The sequence below is a fragment of the Scylla paramamosain genome, chromosome 22 (assembly GCF_035594125.1).
Source record: "Scylla paramamosain isolate STU-SP2022 chromosome 22, ASM3559412v1, whole genome shotgun sequence".
NCBI classification, from domain to species: domain Eukaryota; kingdom Metazoa; phylum Arthropoda; class Malacostraca; order Decapoda; family Portunidae; genus Scylla; species Scylla paramamosain.
In genome coordinates this window covers 11,737,381-11,759,929 of record NC_087172.1, presented here as the reverse complement: position 1 = coordinate 11,759,929, position 22,549 = coordinate 11,737,381, and the positions used below count along the sequence as shown (strand labels likewise).

Genomic DNA, 22,549 nt, shown 5'->3' with positions numbered 1-22,549 from the left:
GAGGCTGAACACAGTCAGTACGAGGAAAGCAGAGAAGGTGAGTTCTAGGAGCAGCTCACCTTGCGTCTCACTTGACAAATGAGAGGTTTGGCGTCAGAAGACTTGGATGACGAGGCAGCACTTCCACTTGCCTCTCCTTCCCTTGCTTGGGAGAACACCGCCCCTGATGACCTGGGTCCCTCCTCCTTGCCCAGCAGCATGGCCTGTCAGAGTGGGCAAGACTGAGAGTCAGTAAGTGTCTGAGTGAATGTAAGTGAGTAAGTGACTTGAGTGTGTATGTTTTTTATTTATTTTATTTTTATTTTTGTAAGAGGTGCACTACCCAAGAGCAGTAAAAAAAGGAGAGGAGAGAGAAAAAAAGAAGCCCACAGAGATGCCAGTCCCAAGGGCCAAAAAACATCCCAGAATTGGAGGATAAGTATGTGGAAACCTCCCTTTTTTTCCTTTTTATGTAAGAGGGGCACTGGCCAAGGGCAACAAAAAGAAAAGGAAAAGAAAAAATGCCCACTGAGTTACACATGATAAAAAGAATATAAGTGCAGCAGGAGTCCAATGCCTACAGTAAACACTAAAGCAACCACTGGCATTGTGGGAGGGTTGGCTTGCCAAGAAGTTTGCATGGAAGGAAAAGGAAGGGAAGGGAGGGATGTGTCTCTTAGCATAATATCCTATGAAGACACGTACCTCACCTTTCACAAGGGTCAGGAGGTCAAACAGGGCTGAGGGAGGGAGGAAGGGAGAGGGATTATCTTCGTATCTTGGTCATGATGCTCCTGTGATCCTCCACACTAGGGGCTGCAACATTACTGATACTGCTTGTCAGCTTCTTATTCACCTAACAGCATCTGTTCACCTCCCAGTCTTCTACACCCTGGTACACCCTCTGTCTCAGCCCTACACCTTTCCTCCAAGTCTTCTATACCTCGGTACACCCTCTGTCTCACCAATACACCTTCCCTTCCAGTCTTCTACACCTTGGTACAACCTCTGTCTCACACCTACATCTTCTCTCCCTGGTACCCCTTCTGTCCTAGGTTTACATCCTTCCCTGAGTAAGCTAAATGCCTTCTTCCAGTCTTCTTCACCTGATACACCCTCCCTTAAACAAGCTACACACTATCTTTCTCTTTTACACCCTTTACATCCTATCTTAGGTCTACACTGTCTAGCAAACTACACCCTATTTTTCAGTCCAGCACACCCTACTACATCCTATACCAGCTCTTCACCATATTTTAAGCAAGCTATTCAGTATCTTTTAGTCCACTACACCCTATTACACCCATATCAACTCTATACTCTCTCTTAACACGTTAACCGCCATAAGGCAGATCGGGAATTCCTCCATGGCGCCATGATGTTTACCACGCTCCAGCGGTCAGTGCTGTGGTAGCAGCGAAGCGAGAAGGTGGGTATGCATTTTGCTCCTCAAATAGATTCTCTTAGACCTGTCAAAGCCTTGTTACACGGGTGGTACATATGGCGATACATTAGTCTGAGCACCTCAGCAGCGCCACATGAACCACCGGTGGTCATAAAATTTCATGATGCACTTGTGGCTCAAATGATGAAACAAATACTATTCATACTGAATAATTTAGTTATTAGGCTAAATGCGGTTCAGTGCCATAAATTTTAAGTTTTATGCTTGACAAAATAACACATGCATATACATTTTGATATTTCAGAAACCATTGAATGGAGACTTATCAGTTTTATGGACATCGTAAAATGTCATCTTCTGATGACAGTGACGGGGATAAAAGCTATGAACCGTCACCAGATGAAATGGAATCAAGTTATGAATCTGATGCAAGCAGAACAATTGACTTAGATGATGATACAGCAAGTATTTCATCAAATGATGCTACCATGAATGAACAGCCTGCCGCTTCTCATGATGCTGCATGGCGAAACATCACTGCAAGCACACGAAAATTTGTATGCACAGCAAGAGAGCAGATACATTACACTTTACCATCATCATCTGACAGAGATATTCAGCCCATTGATGTTTACAAGCTTTTTTGTACTGATGAGGTTATTCATTTGATAGTTAGGGAAACTAATAGGTTCTTTGAACAAACTGTTGCTGAAAAGCCTACTACACGGCTCTCTAAGATGAATGCATGGAAACCAGTAACCTCCAGGGATATTGAGCAGTTTCTTGCAATTCTTATCATGATGGGCTTAAACAGGCAACCAACATTTGATTGTTACTGGGCTAAAAGTAAAATGTATGGCGTAGAGCTAGTGAAGAATGTTATGCCAAGAAACAAACTTGAGCTAATCCTACGCTTTCTCCATTTTGCTGACAACAGTCAAGAAGATAAAAGTGACCGCTTGTATAAAGTAAGGCCACTCATCAGACTTCTGTCTCTAAACTTTGAAAAAGTTACACCTGGGGAAAAGGTCGTCATTGATGAAAGCCTAGTTATGTTCCGTGGCAGAACAATATTACGACAATACATCCCCAACAAAAAACACAAGTATGGCTTCAAAATATATAAACTCTGCTCAGTTGATGGATACACTTGGAAATTTAATAAGTATCATGCAAAGAAAGCCTTTTCAATGAAGGAATTCCGGGAGTCTTTAGTTCTTTCTCTTATCACAAGAACTCCAACAGAGAAAATAAGCATTGGAAGAGAGTCTCTCTCTCTGGGAGGTAAAAGATCATCTCATTTCCTTGTTGAATTGCAAGGTCAATGTAGAACAACAAGAAAAAGGTGCAGAGGGTGCTATCAGACCCTTAGTCTAAATGAAGGAAGTGCAACTGCAGCTGCAAAAGCTAGGAGAGTAAAAACTGTGTGTAATCAATGTGATGGCAGTCCACATCCGTGTGTCTCATGTTTTGAAAGAATTCACTCTGAATAAAGAAAGTGTTTGTAGGGATAGAAAAAAAAATTTGTCATTTTAGTTGTTACAAGGAAATTTATTTTGAGAGGGGTATCATGAGTGATTGCATCAGATGATTATATATATTTTTTTCAAGTTTTCAAGGACTTTGCTTTTATGTGGTAATCTCTTATGTGGTAATTTTTCATTTTTGTACTTTGATGAGTGAAAAATAATGTTTGATAATTCTTAATTTGTTACTTCTTTTGCTATAGAATGTAAGGAAATGCAAATTAAACTGAAAGAACACTGTGTTTATAAAAAATAGTTTTCATTTTATGGAAAAAAAATAAACATTTCCTATGTATTAATATCATTCAATGCTATATTTTTGAAGAAATTGATCAATAAACTATCACTTAAAATATTTGTGTTTGCATTTTGTCTGTTGTATTGTTAGAAATACTGATTGAAAAGGAAGGAAAAAAAACTCATTAATGTACCACCGGTGGTACATGTGGCGGTTACTGAAGGTATGAAATGTACCATCGGTGGTACATATGGCGGTAAACGTGTTAAGCAAGCTACATCCTATTTTTCAGTCTTACACACACTGGTATAAGAGATTCACACCTTCACGTTCATTACAGCTATACTCTCTCTCTCTCTCTCTCTCTCTCTCTCTCTCTCTCTCTCTCTCTCTCTCTCTCTCTCTCTCTCTCTGCTTTCACTCACTTGTCAAAGATGACCCGAGCCACATCCAGCCACTCCCAGGCACACTGTAGGGTGGTCATCTCTTCCTCTTCCTCAGTATTCTCACCTGCAAACAATAGGAAGACTTGCACTGACTGCCTATCTCTATACCAGGTTGTCAGTCCCACACAGAGTGGCTCAGACAAGGCACCACACATTCATGCACACTCTTAGCCTCATCAGCCCCTGGTGGAAAGGGAGTCTCATGGACCACCATACTACACCCCAGGAGCTTAGGCATACCAGAGCTAGCCACAAACATTCACAGCAAGGTCCCATAGCATACATTGATTTTACCCCCTTGCATTAACTGCCATCAGAAATTTGACCATTTGTTCACCACTTAACTGTAGTTAAATAAATGTTTTATATGGCTTTCATTATAAGTGTACACACACACACACACACACACACACACACACACACACACACACACACACACATACACACATACACACAAACACACACACACACACACACACACACACACACAGGAAAAGACCAAGGACACAGTAATTCAGGTAAATAAAGAAAAGGAGGATTTGGTGTGAGACACAGTGGATAAGAAGAAATGTATGGTCTTTTTCCAACTGCAAGAGAAGAAAACCCATTAAAGTCTGTCAGAGAGAGAGAGAGAGAGAGAGAGAGAGAGAGAGAGAGAGAGAGAGAGAGAGAGAGAGAGAGAGAGAGAGAGAGAGAGAGAGAGAGAGAGAGAGAGAGAGAGAGGAGTTGGTAAGGAAAATTATTACAATGGTCCAAGGTGAAGAACAGGGACTGGAATGAGAAGTGGAAGAAGCATATAGAATTGAAAAATATAGTGAAGGAGGTAAAAGACCATTAAAAGTGAGAATGAGATCCCAAGTTACAGTAAAGGAGATCCTAGTGAGAACTGGGAAGCTGGCTGAAAATTCAGAATACAAGAATATTTGAGTAAAAAAGAGATATGAACTTGGAAGAAAGGGAAAAAGAGAAGGATCTGAAGAATGAAGCCAAGCAAAAAAAACGAGAGAAGTACAGAGACTGAGAAGCAGAAATTTTATTGGAGGGTACTAGATATGAAACTAAGGAAATGGTATATTCAGGAAAGGGAACAAGAAATGAAAGAACCACAACAGCAGACAGACAAATTGCATGTGGTGGGAGAAGTAGTATATTAAGAGTAATATATACAAAAAAAACTTGATGTAAACAAATAAAATTTTCAGAAAACTTAGCACACAAAACCTTATTAACAACTCACCTTCTCCTTCTGCGGCATTTCCTTCCTTCTTATCTTTCTCCTTTCCTTCTCCATCTTCCTCCTCCTCCTCCTCCTCCTCTCCTTCCTCTTTCTTTCCACCTTCCTCCTCCTCTTGTGACTCTTCACTCTCTTCCTCCTCGTCCTCCTCCTTCCCTGTGCTTCCCTCCTCTGAAAGAAAAGACTTAATTAAAAAGCAAGCAAATATAGTAGTAATAGTAAAAAAAAAAAGTCAAGTAAATGAAAGTTTATACACATATGAAATTAGTGAAAATTTGACACCAAACATTCTCTATCTGTAACATTACATCAGAATGACGAGAACACAAGATATGAAAAGTGAAAGGGAATGATGTATATAACAAAGAAAAACATTGTATAATGACATATGACAGGAAAATAATCTTGTATACTTGAGTCCCTTAAATACTTGCTTCCTTGTATATTAACTCCCAAAATGCTCATTCCTTGTACTCTCATTTTCAAAACACCTCTTCCTTATATATTGTCACTCAAACACTCCTTTCTTGTACACTTATTCCCAAATCATTCCTGTCTTCCTGTATTCTCATTCTCCAAACACTCCTGCCTCTGCACACCCAGTTCCTCAAAACATTTCTTCATTGTTTACTCATTCCCCAAACACACCAACTTTCTTGTATACTTAGCTCTCAAAAGATGCATTTTTAAACATCCATAACTCCTTTTATTTTCATTCCCCAAACACTCCTGGCTGTGCACACTCCAGCACGTTAACACCACACACACATTCACACTCTTAATATCATCTGTCAGCCCCTAGTGGAAAGGGACAATCTTGTGGCCCACCATACTACACCTCAGGAGGTCAGACACAGCATTCAGTTAACAAAAAATCACATTAACACCCACTCCCCACAGAACATAGTAACACAAAATCAGATTAACACTCACCCCAACGTCACATTCACAAGACAAGTTCTCATCCCACAGCCGTAAACTGTTTGCGGCCACCTACGAGGACCTTGCCAAGAAGATGCTTGCCTACACAACCCCAACGGACACAGCTCTGTACCGGCGCATCCCGGCTAACACGACAGGCCTCGCCAGCATCCTCTTCTTCATCGAGCGACTCCAGAGGTGCTACATACCCACGGGGGAGAAGCCTGTTAGCATGGGAGTTGCTGCTGGCTGGTACATGTTGTCAGCTCTCCTACAACAAGGTGAGGACCTGTTGAGGTGTAAGACTGGTCAGTTCAAGTGTTGGAGCATTTAGTGTTTGGTAAGATGGCTGGTACATGTTGCCAGCCCTCCTACAGCAGGGTGAGGACCTGTTGGGGTATGAGACTAAGTTGAATGCAAGGGTAGTGGTGTTTAATGTTTGATAAGATGGGAATACAGAAAGACAGTTATTAAAGGATAGATTTAAAACTGGGAAACTTTACATGATACCTGGTATATTTTCATAATTGAGCTGATATTAACTTGAATTAGTTCTGGCATGAGCAATATAAGCAAGTGGTGTTAATATGACTGATATGGATATCAAGTAATGTATTTAATTTTATCAGTAGTTCTCTTCATATGATGATATCAACAGTTTTCTTAGTAAGATATGAGATATAAATCTTTTAGAAATGATGAGAAAAACTCTTAAATTGCATTTTCATCTCTGAAACATTTTAAAATGGTCTTTTCTACATTTTTAAATTTAAAAAGATGTGTTACTTTCAAAGATTTTAAATTGCCTTTGCATCATCCTCCATGTCTTAAAATTGCCTTTTCATGGCATCTTTCCCTCCTCCTCTTCCTCCTGCAGGCTCCAACACCTACCCAATCAGCACTGCAGCACGGGTAATCTACTGGGTTGGCTACAGTGTGTCCCTCATTGTGTACACATCATACTCTGCCACACTGGTCTCACATCTTGCTGTGGAGCAGCCTGCACCTCTGCCATTCAGCAACCTGCGGGAGCTGTCTAGGCAGTCAGGCTGGGATGCTGGATGCAACAACAATGACCTCTTCCAAGTGACAGCCTCGGTGGGTCCTTGGCTTCTTGCTGTGTGAACTGATATACCATCCAGTGGTTGAGAGTTGAGGAGAGAGAGAGAGAGAGAGAGAGAGAGAGAGAGAGAGAGAGAGAGAGAGAGAGAGAGAGAGAGAGAGAGAGAGAGAGAGAGAGAGAGAGAGAGAGAGAGAGAGAGAGAGAGAGAGAGAGAGAGAGAGAGAGAGAGAGAGAGAGAGAGAGAGAGAGAGAGAGAGAGAGATTTTGTTCAGTGCCAGATTTAGGAGTCCACAAAAAGACCAGCTGCCCAGGAGCCTCCACAATCTGGGGTCTCCACAATCTGAAGAGTCTCCCACATAAATATTCTGTAAGTGAAAGAAACTTAAATTAATCAAACACTAGTTTTCTATGAACTAAATATTTTTTTTATTACTATCAAAATAACCACTTGTTTCATTTACACTAAATAAATATGTTCCTTTCACTATAATATATTATATGTATTAAAAACTGCATGGAATACAGATACAAAAATATTAATATAAATATTTCAGGTAGATGGCCTCCACACTCAGGCTGCTCACAGGCCTCCACAGACACAAATCCAGCCCTTGATTTGTAAATTATTTTATTTAATTATTTATTTTTCCTTTGTAAGAGGAGCACTGCCTTAGGGAGGGAGAGAGAGAAAGAGAATAATAAAAAAAAAAAAACAGATGCCATTTCTTTAAGAAATGGCATCTGTAATAATAATCTGTTATATGCCATAATAAATTATGGCATATAACATAAAATGTTATATGCCATTTGATAACAGTTTTCTATAGATCTAAGTGTAACTCAGTAAGTTTGTAACACACAATCTCCCTCTCCTAAATCCAAATTGCTTTATTATCACTGGGAGAGGCTGGGATGGACTGGGAGAGGCTGGAATGCACTGAGAGAGGCTGGGATGGACTGGGAGAGGCTGGGATGGACTGGGAGAGGCTGGAATGCACTGAGAGAGGCTGGGATGGACTGGGAGAAGCTAGGATGCACTGGGAGAGGCTGGGATGGACTGGGAGAGGCTGGAATGCACTGAGAGAGGCTGGGATGGACTGGGAGAGGCTGAAATGCACTGGGAGAGGCTGGGATGGACTGGGAGAGGCTGGGATGGACTGGGAGAGTCTAGGATGCACTGGGAGAGGCTGGGATGGACTGGGAGAGGCTGGGATGGACTGGGAGAGGCTGGAATGCACTGAGAGAGGCTGGGATGGACTGGGAGAGGCTGGGATGGACTGGGAGAGGCTGGAATGCACTGAGAGAGGCTGGGATGGACTGGGAGAGGCTAGGATACACTGGGAGAGGCTGGGATGAAAAGGCTGGGGCTGGGGCTGAGGCTGGGGGAAAAGGTCAAGAATGTTGGGTGTATCTCCAAGACAGTCAGGAATACGAGTAGGGTGTTGCACCAATTGCTCTAGGTCATGGAGGATAGCAAAGTTGTAGGCTAGTTCACCAGGATGGTCAGTGAAGGGAGAGGAAAGCCAAAGCTGGTGGTGAACATTGAAGTCTCCAAGAATGGAGATCTCTGCAAAAGGGAAGAGGGTCAGAATGTGCTCCACTTTGGAAGTTAAGTAGTTAAAGAATTTCTTATAATCAGAGGAGTTAGGTGAGAGGTATACAGCACAGATAAATTTAGTATGAGAGTGACTCTGTAGTCGTAGCCAGATGGTGGAAAACTCAGAAGATTCAAGAGCGTGGGCACGAGAGCAGGTTAAATCATTGCGCACATAAATGCAGCATCCAGCTTTGGACTGAAAATGAGGATAGAGAAAGTAAGAGGGAACAGAAAAGGAGCTACTGTCAGTTGCCTCAGACACCTGAGTTTCAGTGAGGAAAAGAAGATGAGGTTTAGAAGAGGAGAGGTGGTGTTCTACAGATTGAAAATTAGATCTTTGACTGCGAATGTTGCAGAAGTTAATGAAGAAAAAGTTGAGGGGGGTGTCAAGACACTTAGGGTCTTTGACAGAAAGGCAGTCTGACCTGTGGACATTTATGGTCCCCTCCCCAGATGGGGACTACGAGGCTGGTGTAGGAGTCGCCACGATGATTTTAAAATTTTTGAGTGAAGGGTGTGTGTGTTATTAGGTGCTTGTAGTTTTGTGTGGAGGAAGAGAGTTGTCTTTAGAGGGCAGGCTATGACTGCCCCCTTGTGTTGTGAGACACAAAGGGAAACGTTCAGCGAGGTCACAGCTGGGTTTAATGATAAGTTCACAGCACCCCCTGAACAGTGCTTTAGACCTCACTGGTAGTAATTATCATTTAGGCAGATGTCTACTGCCTCCTCATATATATATATATATATATATATATATATATATATATATATATATATATATATATATATATATATATATATACCCAGCCAACATTGGATAATGGGAGGCATGTGGGTGTTTTGTGGGCTACTTTATGGGTCCCATGTGGGCTACCCACATTACTGTAAAACACAGGTTGTTCTTGGAGATTTAAACTTTTTGCATTTATAAATATTCATTCACATGACAGTAAAGATTCATTTTACTAACATGCCAGTTTCTCTTAAACCAAGCAATTTACGTGTAATCTTATCTTACAAATGGCTTGAGGCATTCTCTAACCCTCTTGGAAAGTTGACAGATATAAGTAATACTGCTAATTTTCATTGAAATATTAAAAGAAAATTAAATAAATAAATAAATAAATAAAATAAATAAATAAATAAATAAATAAAAATCTTTTGGTTCAGTGATGTTCCTCATTTTTTGTCCAAGGTTCTAACCATACCTAAACTAACTTAACAACACCAAAACTAACCTAACCATACCTGCTGTAACCTAACCATACCTAAACTAACTTGACCACACCAAAACTAACCTAACCATACCTGCTGTAATCTAACCATACCTAAACTAACTTAACCACATCCAAACCTAACTACACCCAAACTAACCTAACTGTACTTGCTGTAACCTAACCATACCCAAAACTAACCTAACTACACCCAACCATATCAAACCTAACCTAACCATACCTAAACTCAAGGCAAGGTATGGCGTGTCTAGCCAGTGGTAGCCATAATTATTTCCTATTTTCATCAATAAGAAAAGGCATTGAATTCAATTTAAAAAAAACGTTTCAATTATTGTTAAAGGTTTGTAGAAAAGAATATATCAAGAGCTAGTGTTATTTCATAAGATAGGTAATGAAATACTGGCACATTAATAAAAGTGATATCAAGCCTCAATATACTGACATACGGTAATAACAGTGTAGTACCATCACAATCACCAGCACCACCACCTTACCATTTATATCACTAGACAACCACCTCTACACCGTACGTAATGTACTTTCCACATATAATGCATACCTTTGGGCAAATTGGTGTCAGCGGAGCATTGAATGAATGCCTCTTGGCACTTGCTGGGAGACTGGATGCCTTGGTAATCTGCAGGGATCACCACTTTTTAACACAGGCTAACTTCTTACTTTACACGTTATGGAAGGCATCAAGTATGGCTTCAAGCATTTTAAAGTATTCACAACATTGTCGAGTGCAATTTAAGATACCTTACTTCTGAACTGGTGTGAACCGCCAACGTACTGTTTACAGCACCCGCTGGGTTAAAACGTATGTTCACTTTTTAAATCTCTGAATTAAAGTATATTGCATTTTCAAGTTCAAAAATTAAAAATATTATTGCATGAAAATAATGCACTTTTCTTTCTCTTTCCACAAGTTACCTCCAACAGATTATTAAAGGTAGGTGGAAATTTTATTTAGAGCATGATGAACCCAGCCGTTAGCAGGAAGGCGGCACAACAACGTCAGCGGCGCACCTACAGAGTGAGAAGAGATATTTTCGCTGAGTACGACGATGCTGAGTTACTGAAAAGATTCAGATTGGACCGTGCTGGTATTGTTGCAGTGACTGATATAGTGAGAGACAAGCTGCAAAGTAAAACTGAAAGAAATAGAGCCTTGACCCCTGAGATGGTGGCCATCACATTACGATATTTAGCCACAGGAAAAATGCATCAGTGCAGTTGTGATGATTTTGGAACAACGCAGCCCACTATCAGCCGTGCAATATCACAGACAATTGATGCACTGGCTGACCCAGAAGTAATCTGCCAGTTCGTGGCTTTCCCTCACACCCAGCGTGAAGTGCAGCAAAAACAGGCAGAGTTCATGCAAGTAACTCAGTTTCCCGGTGTTGTGGGAGTGATTGATGGCACTCATATAAGAATTGTGTCTCCTCATGTCGATGAACATGTATATGTGAACAGGAAACGCTATCACAGCATAAATGTGCAAGTAGTATTTGATGCTCACTATAAGATTCTTGACATTGTGGCAAGGTGGCCTGGCTCAGTCAACGATGCAAGAATACTAGATAAGTCAGCACTCAAACTGATGTTTGAGGAACAACATGTACCTGCAGGATGCTACCTTCCCGGGGACAGTGGCTATCCCTGTAAGCAGTGGCTCCTCACTCCTTACCTTCGCCCTCAAACTGTTGCACAAGCTAATTATAACAGGTGGGTTTATTTGTAAATAGTGTTCTGTTAGGTTTAGATATGCTTTGAACGAATCTAGTAGCTTTCTCCCCAGGGCCGCCCTCCCGCGTGTGCCCGCAGCCCCTACAAGAACCGGTCCCTGCCCCCCTTTGGGCACGCTCTCCTCCCAAGGCTAAGTCCCCGGGGCGTGGCCGCCCAAACTAACCCCCTCCTCCCAACAGTTCCAGTACCTTACGATGCAGCCGAGGGGACTGACGCCACCACCACCACTGCCACCACCGCCACAACAAGGGTTATTCAAATGGGGAACATGCTTCAGGTGTTGCCCCAAGATGCCTCAGCCCCGCAGCCCCACTTGCCCATGATAGTGCAGGCAGGGAATGTCATACAGGTGAGAGAGAGAGAGAGAGAGAGAGAGAGAGAAAGTTTTTTACATACAGAAAGGAGAGACAGAGATAGAAAATCAATCTTACTACTACTACTACTACTTCTGAGCACCTCCTTCCTCTCAGGTTGTTCCAGCTGACAACACGCAGGTATTAGGGGCAGAAGTCGTTGGAGTTGGTCGGGTCATGCAAGTGGTCGGAGTCCCAGGCTTTCCCCCGACCCCAGCCCCAGACCCCTGCCCCAGCCACCCCTCTCCCTGTGACCCCTGCCCAGTCATCCCTCACCCCCTCCTGCCCCCTGCGGTGCTGCCAGCGGGGGTGATGGGAGGTGGAGGTGGGCCACACACACCTGGGTTAGCTGTGGCTTGGCTTATCTCCCTCCTCAGCAGGTGAGAGAGAGAGAGAGTGTATATACATCTGTTGTTATTGTATTTATTTGTCTATATTTTCCTTACAGAGTGATTGATTGATTAAATGATATATATTGGTGTTAATATATACAGACAGACTGGTATATAGACATTCTGATATGTGATGGCCAGTCCATGGAGCACAAGGTCTTTGTGGACTAATGAATATTTTACACTAAGGTTTAAGACCAGTGTTTTATTCAGCTATCATGAAAAAAAAAGAAAAAGACAGTACATAATTATTTAGTAAGTAATTCATAACTTTAACCCAATCAAATTATAGATACATGCAAAAAAGAATTATATCAATAACAAAAGTAAATAATAATAATAATAATAATAATAACTATTACAAATTACAAACAATTACATATGTTTATAATAGTAGAGCTGATTACAATTTGAAAACTAATAAATACAATGAATAATTACTTGTTAAGTGTTGTTTTATCAGTAATTTAAAGGAATGTAATGGTTTGTTTTTAACTGTGTCCGAGAGCCGGGTCCAGTGCTTGGTTCCTCGTGAGACGACACTCTGTTGGGCACGGGAGGTTCAGCAGAAGGGTGTCCTCAAGTTACCTGTCTGTCTTAACTGAATATCATGAGCCCGTGTCTCTTGTGTTTGTATTAAGAGCTTTGTATACAAACGCCAAGGTCTGGAATACAGTAATGTCTCCAGTTTCTAGGAGTTTAAGATCCACTGCTATGTTCGGACTTGTTACTGTTTGTCTTATTCCACATTAGCTTTTTTGGGGCAAGAAATAATTTATGAGTGTAGGTTGCACTAGGAGAAAGAGAGAGAGAGAGAGAGAGAGAGAGAGAATGTTTTAGATATTATTATTATTATTATTATTATTATTATTATTATTATTATTATTATTATTATTATTATTATTATTATTATTATTATTACTGCTACATATTTCTCTCTCTCTCTCTCTCTCTCTCTCTCTCTCTCTCTCTCTCTCTCTCTCTCTCTCTCTCTCTCTCTCTCTCTCTCTCTCTCTCTCTCTCTCTCTCTTACAATAATAGTTTTACCCTTCTCTCTCATCCTCTCTCCCACTTCCACTCACTCACTCTCTCCCTCCTTTTGCAGCAAATCCCGAGGATCAACGAGGACATGGTGGACCCAGAGATTGCAGCAGCAGCGAGAGAGAGAGAGAGAAGCAAGAGAGGAGGGAGAGGAAGGAGAGGAGGAGGAGAGAGAGGGAGGCCAGGAGGGAGGCACGTCAGAGAGAGAGGGAGAGGAAGAGGTTGATTCTGTTACAACAACAACTGCAACAACAACAACAGTTAGTCAGTGAGGAGGGGGAGGGGCCGTCCTCTGATGCTGAGGATGAGGTATTGTTCAGGGTAAGTAGTAGTAGTAGTAGTAGTAATGCATCATTTTTAAACTTTCCGAGATAATCTTATTTCAACAGGTAGAGATGAAAAAGTCTTCTAACTGACAAAAAAAAAACATTATCTATTTATTTTGTTATGTAGGCCAGCCAGCCGTGGGGGGGACAAAACTTCAATAAAAGAGACTCTCTGAGGTGTGGCTCCCCAAAATAGAATTGCAAATGGTAGCCAGAATTTACATGAATACTGGAGGGTGCTGTCAGGCCAAACCAGCTCCCCATCTGTGCCTATGCAGTGTCTGGCCAGCCACTAGTGTGTTTTGGGGGCTCAGACCAGCAGATTCCCACTGTTTATTCACTGTTTGTGTTGATGCAGTGTCTGGCCAGCCACTTGTGTGTTTTGGGGGCTCAGACCAGCAGATTCCCACTGTTTATTCACTGTTTGTGTTGACGCAGTGTCTGGCCAGCCACTTGTGTGTTTTGGGGGCTCAGACCAGCAGATTCCCACTGTTTATTCACTGTTTGTGTTGATTTAGTGTTTGGCCAGCCACTTGTGTGTTTTGGGGGCTCAGACCAGCAGATTCCCACTGTTTATTCACTGTTTGTGTTGATCTAGTGTTTGGCCAGCCACTTGTGTGTATGTAGGGGACTCAGACCAGCAGATTCCCACTGTTTATCCACTGTTTGTGTTGATGCAGTGTTTGGCCAGCCACTTGTGTGTTTTGGGGGCTCAGACCAGCAGATTCCTACTATTTATCCACTGTTTGTGTTGATCTAGTGTTTGGCCAGCCACTTGTGTTTATGTAGGGGATTCAGACCAGCAGATTCCCACTGTTTATCCACTGTTTGTGTTGATCTAGTGTTTGGCCAGCCAGTTGTGTGTTTTGGGGGCTCAGACCAGCAGATTCCCACTGTTTATTCACTGTTTGTGTTGATCTAGTGTTTGGCCAGCCACTTGTGTGTTTTGGGGGCTCAGACCAGCAGATTCTCACTGTTTATTCACTGTTTGTGTTGATCTAGTGTTTGGCCAGCCACTTGTGTGTATGTAGGGGACTCAGACCAGCAGATTCCCACTGTTTATCCATTGTTTGTGTTGATGCAGTGTTTAGCCAGCCACTTGTGTGTATGTAGGGGACTCAGACCAGCAGATTCCCACTGTTTATCCACTGTTTGTGTTGATGCAGTGTTTGGCCAGCCACTTGTGTGTATGTAGGGGACTCAGACCAGCAGATTCCCACTGTTTATTCACTGTTTGTGTTGATGCAGTATTTGGCCAGCCACTTGTGTGTATGTAGCAGACTCAGACCAGCAGATTCCCACTGTTTATCCACTGTTTGTGTTGATGCAGTGTTTGGTCAGCCACTTGTGTGTTTTGGGGGCTCAGACCAGCAGATTCCTACTATTTATCCACTGTTTGTGTTGATCTAGTGTTTGGCCAGCCACTTGTGTTTATGTAGGGGATTCAGACCAGCAGATTCCCACTGTTTATCCACTGTTTGTGTTGATCTAGTGTTTGGCCAGCCAGTTGTGTGTTTTGGGGGCTCAGACCAGCAGATTCCCACTGTTTATTCACTGTTTGTGTTGATCTAGTGTTTGGCCAGCCACTTGTGTGTTTTGGGGGCTCAGACCAGCAGATTCTCACTGTTTATTCACTGTTTGTGTTGATCTAGTGTTTGGCCAGCCACTTGTGTGTATGTAGGGGACTCAGACCAGCAGATTCCCACTGTTTATCCATTGTTTGTGTTGATGCAGTGTTTAGCCAGCCACTTGTGTGTATTTAGGGGACTCAGACCAGCAGATTCCCACTGTTTATCCACTGTTTGTGTTGATGCAGTGTTTGGCCAGCCACTTGTGTGTATGTAGGGGACTCAGACCAGCAGATTCCCACTGTTTATTCACTGTTTGTGTTGATGCAGTATTTGGCCAGCCACTTGTGTGTATGTAGCGGACTCAGACCAGCAGATTCCCACTGTTTATCCACTGTTTGTGTTGATGCAGTGTTTGGCCAGCCACTTGTGTGTTTTGGGGGCTCAGACCAGCAGATTCCTACTATTTATCCACTGTTTGTGTTGATCTAGTGTTTGGCCAGCCACTTGTGTTTATGTAGGGGACTCAGACCAGCAGATTCCCACTGTTTATCCACTGTTTGTGTTGATCTAGTGTTTGGCCAGCCATTTGTGTGTTTTGGGGGCTCAGACCAGCAGATTCCCACTGTTTATTCACTGTTTGTGTTGATCTAGTGTTTGGCCAGCCACTAGTGTGTTTTGGGGGCTCAGACCAGCAGATTCCCACTGTTTATTCACTGTTTGTGTTGATCTAGTGTTTGGCCAGCCACTTGTGTGTATGTAGGGGACTCAGACCAGCAGATTCCCACTGTTTATTCACTGTTTGTGTTGATGCAGTATTTGGCCAGCCACTTGTGTGTATGTAGCGGACTCAGACCAGCAGATTCCCACTGTTTATCCACTGTTTGTGTTGATGCAGTGTTTGGCCAGCCACTTGTGTGTTTTGGGGGCTCAGACCAGCAGATTCCTACTATTTATCCACTGTTTGTGTTGATCTAGTGTTTGGCCAGCCACTTGTGTTTATGTAGGGGACTCAGACCAGCAGATTCCCACTGTTTATCCACTGTTTGTGTTGATCTAGTGTTTGGCCAGCCACTTGTGTGTTTTGGGGGCTCAGACCAGCAGATTCCCACTGTTTATTCACTGTTTGTGTTGATCTAGTGTTTGGCCAGCCACTAGTGTGTTTTGGGGGCTCAGACCAGCAGATTCTCACTGTTTATTCACTGTTTGTGTTGATCTAGTGTTTGGCCAGCCACTTGTGTGTATGTAGGGGACTCAGACCAGCAGATTCCCACTGTTTATTCACTGTTTGTGTTGATCTAGTGTTTGGCCAGCCACTTGTGTGTATGTAGGGGACTCAGACCAGCAGATTCCCACTGTTTATCCATTGTTTGTGTTGATGCAGTGTTTGGCCAGCCACTTGTGTGTATGTAGGGGACTCAGACCAGCAGATTCCCACTGTTTATCCACTGTTTGTGTTGATGCAGTGTTTGGCCAGCCACTTGTGTGTATGTAGGGGACTCAGACCAGCAGATTCCCACTGTTTATTCACTGTTTGTGTTGATGCAGTGTTTGGCCAGCCACTTGTGTGTATGTAGGGGACTCAGACCAGCAGATTCCCACTGTTTATCCACTGTTTGTGTTGATGCAGTGTTTGGCCAACCACTTGTGTGTTTTGGGGGCTCAGACCAGCAGATTCCTACTATTTATCCACTGTTTGAGTTGATCTAGTGTTTGGCCAGCCACTTGTGTTTATGTAGGGGACTCAGACCAGCAGATTCCCACTGTTTATCCACTGTTTGTGTTGATCTAGTGTTTGGCCAGCCACTTGTGTGTTTTGGGGGCTCAGACCAGCAGATTCCCACTGTTTATTCACTGTTTGTGTTGATCTAGTGTTTGGCCAGCCACTAGTGTGTTTTGGGGGCTCAGACCAGCAGATTCTCACTGTTTATTCACTGTTTGTGTTGATGCAGTGTTTGGCCAGCCACTTGTGTGTATGTAGGGGACTCAGACCAGCAGATTCCCACTGTTTATCCATTGTTTGTGTTGATGCAGTGTTTGGCCAGCCACTTGTGTGTATGTAGGGGACTGAGACAAGTTTATTTAATGTTCAGTGACCCATTTGCAGGCACAGGGGTGTTGAGGAGCTGGGTGTGCAGGAGACAGACAATTACAAAGGTTTACAGTTCAAATGCTACATGTATCTTCAAAATACAGATAATAAGTAGATAAATATTGAAATTAATATAAAATACCATTCTTTATTTAACACTTAACCAAACTTAACCAACATACACACACACGCTAACTCAGACAGTTCCCTAACTACCTTACCATCCCGCAGGAGGCCATGTCGGAGGTGCCGGTGGTGGGGTCGCCAGTTCCGGAGTACGAGGTGGAGGAGGAAAAGGAAGAGGAGGACGAGGAGGAGGCACGGATAAGGAAGAAGAAAAGATTATTACCTGTAGCCCTCCCTCCAGCTGATAAGGGGATATTAAGGAGCCCTTCCTACAGGTGTGTCTGTCTACCTGTGTGTCTCTTTCTATCTCTCCTTTTCATTTTTCCAGTTTCCCATTATTTTCTCCACCCTCTCACTGTCTTTTCTCAGCCTCTCACAACCTGTCACACCCTCTCCCAGCTATTCACAGCCACTCACAGCCTCTCTCTCTCACTCTATCTCATTCCCAGTGTATCCAGACCATTCCAGACTTACCCCAAACTGTCCCCAAGACTTCCAGTCCATCCCAACTTCTCACAGCCTCTTCCAGCCTTTCACAGTCTCTCTCTCTCTCTCTCTCTCTCTCTCTCTCTCTCTCTCTCTCTCTCTCTCTCTCTCTCTCTCTCTCTCTCTCTCTCTCTCTCTCTCTCTCTCTCTCTCTCTCTCTCTCTCTCTCTCTCTCTCTCTCTCTCTCTCTCTCTCTCTCTCTCTCTCTCTCTCTCTCTCTCTCTCTCTCTCTCTCTCTCTCTCTCTCTCTCATTCCCAATGTATCCAGACCATCCCAGACTCACCCCAAACCATCTCCAAGACTCCCCTTCTCTCTTCCTCTCCTCTCCCTCTCTCTCCCTCCCCTCTCTCACTCTCCTAACTCTCCCCAGGAGAAGCCCCAGTGGTGAGCAGATGGTGATGCTGGAGATGATACTGGCATATTGAGTATTATAATTAGCCATAAACACTTGCTTGCTTACTTTCATGTCTACACAGGTTCGTTCGATGCAAGGAGTTGGCACAGGAGGCGTCCGAGGCTGTGTAGAGCGGCCGTCTGAACCTGGTGCCACAGCTTACTATGTTCAACAGGTGCGTGTGTGTGTGTGTGTGTGTGTGTGTGTGTGTGTGTGTGTGTGTGTGTGTGTGTGTGTGTGTTTTGTGTGGTCATTTCACTATCTATCTATCTGTTTAGTTTGTCTCCATCTGTCTGTCTTTCTGTCATTGGTCTGTCTGTCTGTCTGTGTATTGCAATGATTTTTCAGTTATGTATTTTATTTTTTATTCTTGTGTACTTGTGTCTGTCTGTATGTATGTATGTATCAGTCAGTGAGTCAGTCAGTCAGTCACTCAGTTAGTCAGTTAGTCAGTCATTCAGTCAGTCAGTTAGTCATTCAGTTAGTTAGTGAGTTAGTCAGTCATTCAGTCTGTCAGTCACTCACACAGTGTTAATCCTCCTCTTCCTCCTCCTCCTCCTCCTCCTCCTCCTCCTCCTCGTCCACCTCCTCCTCCTCCTCCTCCTCCTCCTCCTCCTCCTCCTCCTCCTCCTCCTCCTCCTCCTCCTCCTCCTCCTCCTCCTCCTCCTGTTCCCCACCACCCCTGCCGAGAGGTGAGTGTATGTACGTGTGTGTGTGTGTGTGTGTGTGTGTGTGTAGTAATAATAGTAATGCTATGTACATATATAAATACTGTTAATATTATTGATAAAAAATATTGATGATGATGATGATGATGATTCAGTGGTGATTATGAAAATGTGCATTACAATATAGGGTAGATATTATTGTTATTACCTGTGTGTGTGTGTGTGTGTGTGTGTGTGTGTGTGTGTGTGTGTGTGTGTGTGTATGTGTGTGTGTGAGGAATAATTGAATAATTGAATAATTGATGCTCTCTCCTTTGCTATTCATTATATACATGGACAGATGCCTGAAGGAAGTGTGTGTAAGGGAGGATAAAGAGATCATGCTGGCCTATGCAGACGATGTCGCTGTCGTGACAGGAAGCCAACAAGATCTTCAAGAGGCCATGACAAGATGGAATGATGTTTTAAATAGGGAAGGAATGAGAATGAACAAACAAAAAACAGAAATAATGAAAGTTGGCAGAATAAAGGAGGAATGTAATATTTACATAGAAAACGTTAAACTGAAGCAGACCAACAAATTTTGTTATCTGGGAGTACTTTTCGATGAGGAAAACAGACAGAATATAGAAATTTTAAATAGAATACAGAAGTACAATGCAAATGTCAGTGCATTGTATCCCATACTTAAAGATAAGAATATTCCAACAAAAGTTAAAACCATAATATTTACAACAATACTAAGACCAGTACTTCTATATGTTTCAGAAACTTGGACAGTGACAACAAGAACATCTTCACAAATACAAGCAGCAGAAATGAGAGTTCTGAGAATGATCCGAGGTGTGACCAGACTTGATAGAATTAGAAATGAAGAAACCAGAGAGAGATTAGGGATAACATCTGTACTGAAGATAATTGAAAAGAACAAATTGAGATGGTATGGACATGTCCGAAGAATGGAAGATACAAGATACGCAAGGAAGTTTCTGGAATGGGTTCCTCTAGGCAGGAGGCCGGTGGGACGACCTAGGAAGCGATGGATGCAGGGAGTTGAAGAAGCTACTGAACGAAGAGGAAGAAATCTACAAGAAATAACCAGAGATGAGGATTTCATGGATAGAGACCTTTGGAGAAGATTTGTAGAGGCCGGACACTGACAGGCATTGCCTACCTTGCGTCTGCTGAGAAAGTAACTGTAGGAAGAATGCAGGAAATAGAGGAGGAGGAGGAGGAGGAGGAGAAAATGAGTAGAAAACAAGAAAATTAGAATAAGCAGATGGAATAAAGAGGAAGAAGAAGAAGAAAAGGAGGAAGAAGAAGAGAAGGAGGAAGAGGAGGAAGAAAAGGAGGAGGAGGAGGAAGAAGAAGAAAAATAATCACATTAAGCTGGAGAGGAAAGCAAGAATAAGCAGGAAGGAGGAGGAGGAGGAGGAGGAGGAGGAGCAGCAGGAGGAGGAAGAGGAGGAGGAGGAGGAAGGCTAAGCAGGAGATACCCTCCCTTGCTCTAGTTCAGCAGGAGGCATGGCCGGAGGAGGAGGAGGAGGAGGAGGAACAGCTTTTTTGGGAGTTCTTAAAGATCGCGTACCTTGAGGCTGCTCCTCCTCCTCCTCCTCCTCCTCCTCCTCCTCCTCCTCCTCCTCCTCCTCCTCCTCCTCCTCCTCCTCCTCTCTCTCTCTCTCTCTCTCTCTCTCTCTCTCTCTCTCTCTCTCTCTCTCTCTCTCTCTCTCTCTCTCTCTCTCTCTCTCTCTCTCTCTCTCTCTCTCTCTCTCTCTCTCTCTCTCTCTCTCTCTCTCTCTCTCTCTCTCTCTCTCTCTCTCTCTCTCTCTCTCTCTCTCTCTCTACAGCCTACAGACTCACTATTTGCTTAACCACACCTCTTGCCTGAAACAAATGAAAAACTTTTATCCTTCTCCAATCACATTTCAATTTTGTACTTAGTCACAATCACACAGTATATGTTGTTAATTTCAACTTTACAACAAGGTGACAACATTTCATCTATTTATACATACTTTTTATTATTAAAGCTTATCTTATAATGATTTCTGAAGAGATTGACTAATTTTTGTAGTATTTATGACTTAGAACTATGATAAAGCTATGAATTGATATAATTCCTGATTTGTTTTATCTTTTCATTATACTTCCTTTGTTAATTGAGCATTTTATATTACTTAGCTTAAAAATGCAAGAACGGTTCAGAAGTATCCAACCTTGGGCTAAGGGCCAAAATTATGGTATCATTCAAAATGTCCTTCAAAGAAAGCCCTCTGTAATCCAACACACTTAGCCCATTAATCCTTCCATTTCTCATCAATTTGTTCAACATACATATTTTTCCCTTATAGGGTTGAACAATTTTCATGGGTTCAGAGCAAAAGGCTTCCTCATTCCTCCCCAAGGTACTCTCGGATGGTAAGCAGGTTTGACTCTGGAGCAAACCTGACCAAGGGCTACTGCCCAAGGCTACAGAGGTTCCTCTCCCTGAGGCTGAATGCACCATGTGAGATGGTTCTGTTATGTGGATGAATGTCATGGTGGATAGCAGTGCCACCACATTCCTACAATCATCCATCACTCCACTGCTCAAACACTTCTGCAACCAATGATAGGTATGCTGCCACATTCTGCATGGTCTCCTTGGCTCTCAGATAAGGATACTGTCAACAGGTTTGGGATTGCCAAAAAATCATAAGGAGCTATGTCTGAAAAGTTCAGAGAGAGAGAGAGAGAGAGAGAGAGAGAGAAAGAATGAGCAAGAGAAAGAGTAGGATGAAGCAAAGGAAGAGTCAAGAGGGAGGAAGAGAGAGTAGGACAAGAAAAAACAGAACAAATAAATCCCCTACACGTCTTGTCTCCATTCACACAAGCCATGAAAAGCTTGTCCATCCCTGAGTGCTCAGAAGCAGTGTTCCACTGATGATGTGGAAACTTGAGACACCCAATCATTTAATGGGCTTTAGTAGGTTTTGTCACCAGTCTTCTGTGTGTCACTGACTACATTTTGAAATTTTTATCTGTTCTATTTAATTTTGTGTGTATGTACACAATGTTTATGGTCAATAAACTATTTATAAAACTATTTATCTGTGTGAGTAAGATAAAAGCAGTTATTATTATTATTATTATTATTATTATTATTATTATTATTATTATTATTACACATTTTCCTCCTTGTATTTAAATATTATTATTATTATTATTATTATTATTATTATTATTATTATCATGAATTGTTCTTGTTTATAAATAAAATACTGTAACTGATTATTATTTTTTTTATCATTCATTTAGACTCTCTCTCTCTCTCTCTCTCTCTCTCTCTCTCTCTCTCTCTCTCTCTCTCTCTCTCTCTCTCTCTCTCTCTCTCTCTCTCGAATAAAATGACTGGTGAGGAACTCTAATAATTAAAGTGCTAAAAAATCCATTAAACTACGAGAAATAAGACAAATAATTAATGACACACCTAATAACACAAACAAGGAGTAATAAACAAAACTTAAGCCAGAAAACACGAAAAGATAAAACTATCATATAAAGAAATACGAAGTTAAAAAAAAAATCATGAATATCAAATAAATAACTCACATATAATCAATAAACACGTAAGGAACAGTAAATAAACAATTAAGCCATTCATTGCAAGGGCCACAGTCAGAAAGTGAAAAAAAAAAATGCTTAGTTAAATACCGAGGCTAAATAA

General features: G+C 42.2%; 1 protein-coding gene across 4 annotated transcripts; it reads left to right on the top strand.

The window, feature by feature from the left end:
- The first annotated feature begins 10,589 nt into the window (after positions 1-10,589).
- On the top strand, positions 10,590-22,113 carry LOC135111547 (putative nuclease HARBI1). 4 transcript variants are annotated; one of them, XM_064024960.1, is made up of 7 exons: positions 10,597-11,375; positions 11,576-11,745; positions 11,867-12,129; positions 13,247-13,503; positions 17,400-17,569; positions 18,258-18,350; positions 19,612-22,113. In XM_064024960.1, the coding sequence occupies exons 1-2, from the start codon at positions 10,621-10,623 to the stop codon at positions 11,607-11,609; spliced, it is 789 nt and encodes a 262-aa protein (XP_063881030.1). In that variant the 5' UTR covers positions 10,597-10,620; the 3' UTR covers positions 11,610-11,745; positions 11,867-12,129; positions 13,247-13,503; positions 17,400-17,569; positions 18,258-18,350; positions 19,612-22,113. The 4 variants fall into 4 exon arrangements, with proteins under 4 accessions (XP_063881033.1, XP_063881030.1, XP_063881031.1 ...); XM_064024961.1 differs by having other exon boundaries at positions 19,184-22,113; XM_064024963.1 differs by lacking the exon at positions 11,576-11,745 and having other exon boundaries at positions 10,590-11,375.
- The last annotated feature ends 436 nt before the right edge of the window (positions 22,114-22,549 follow it).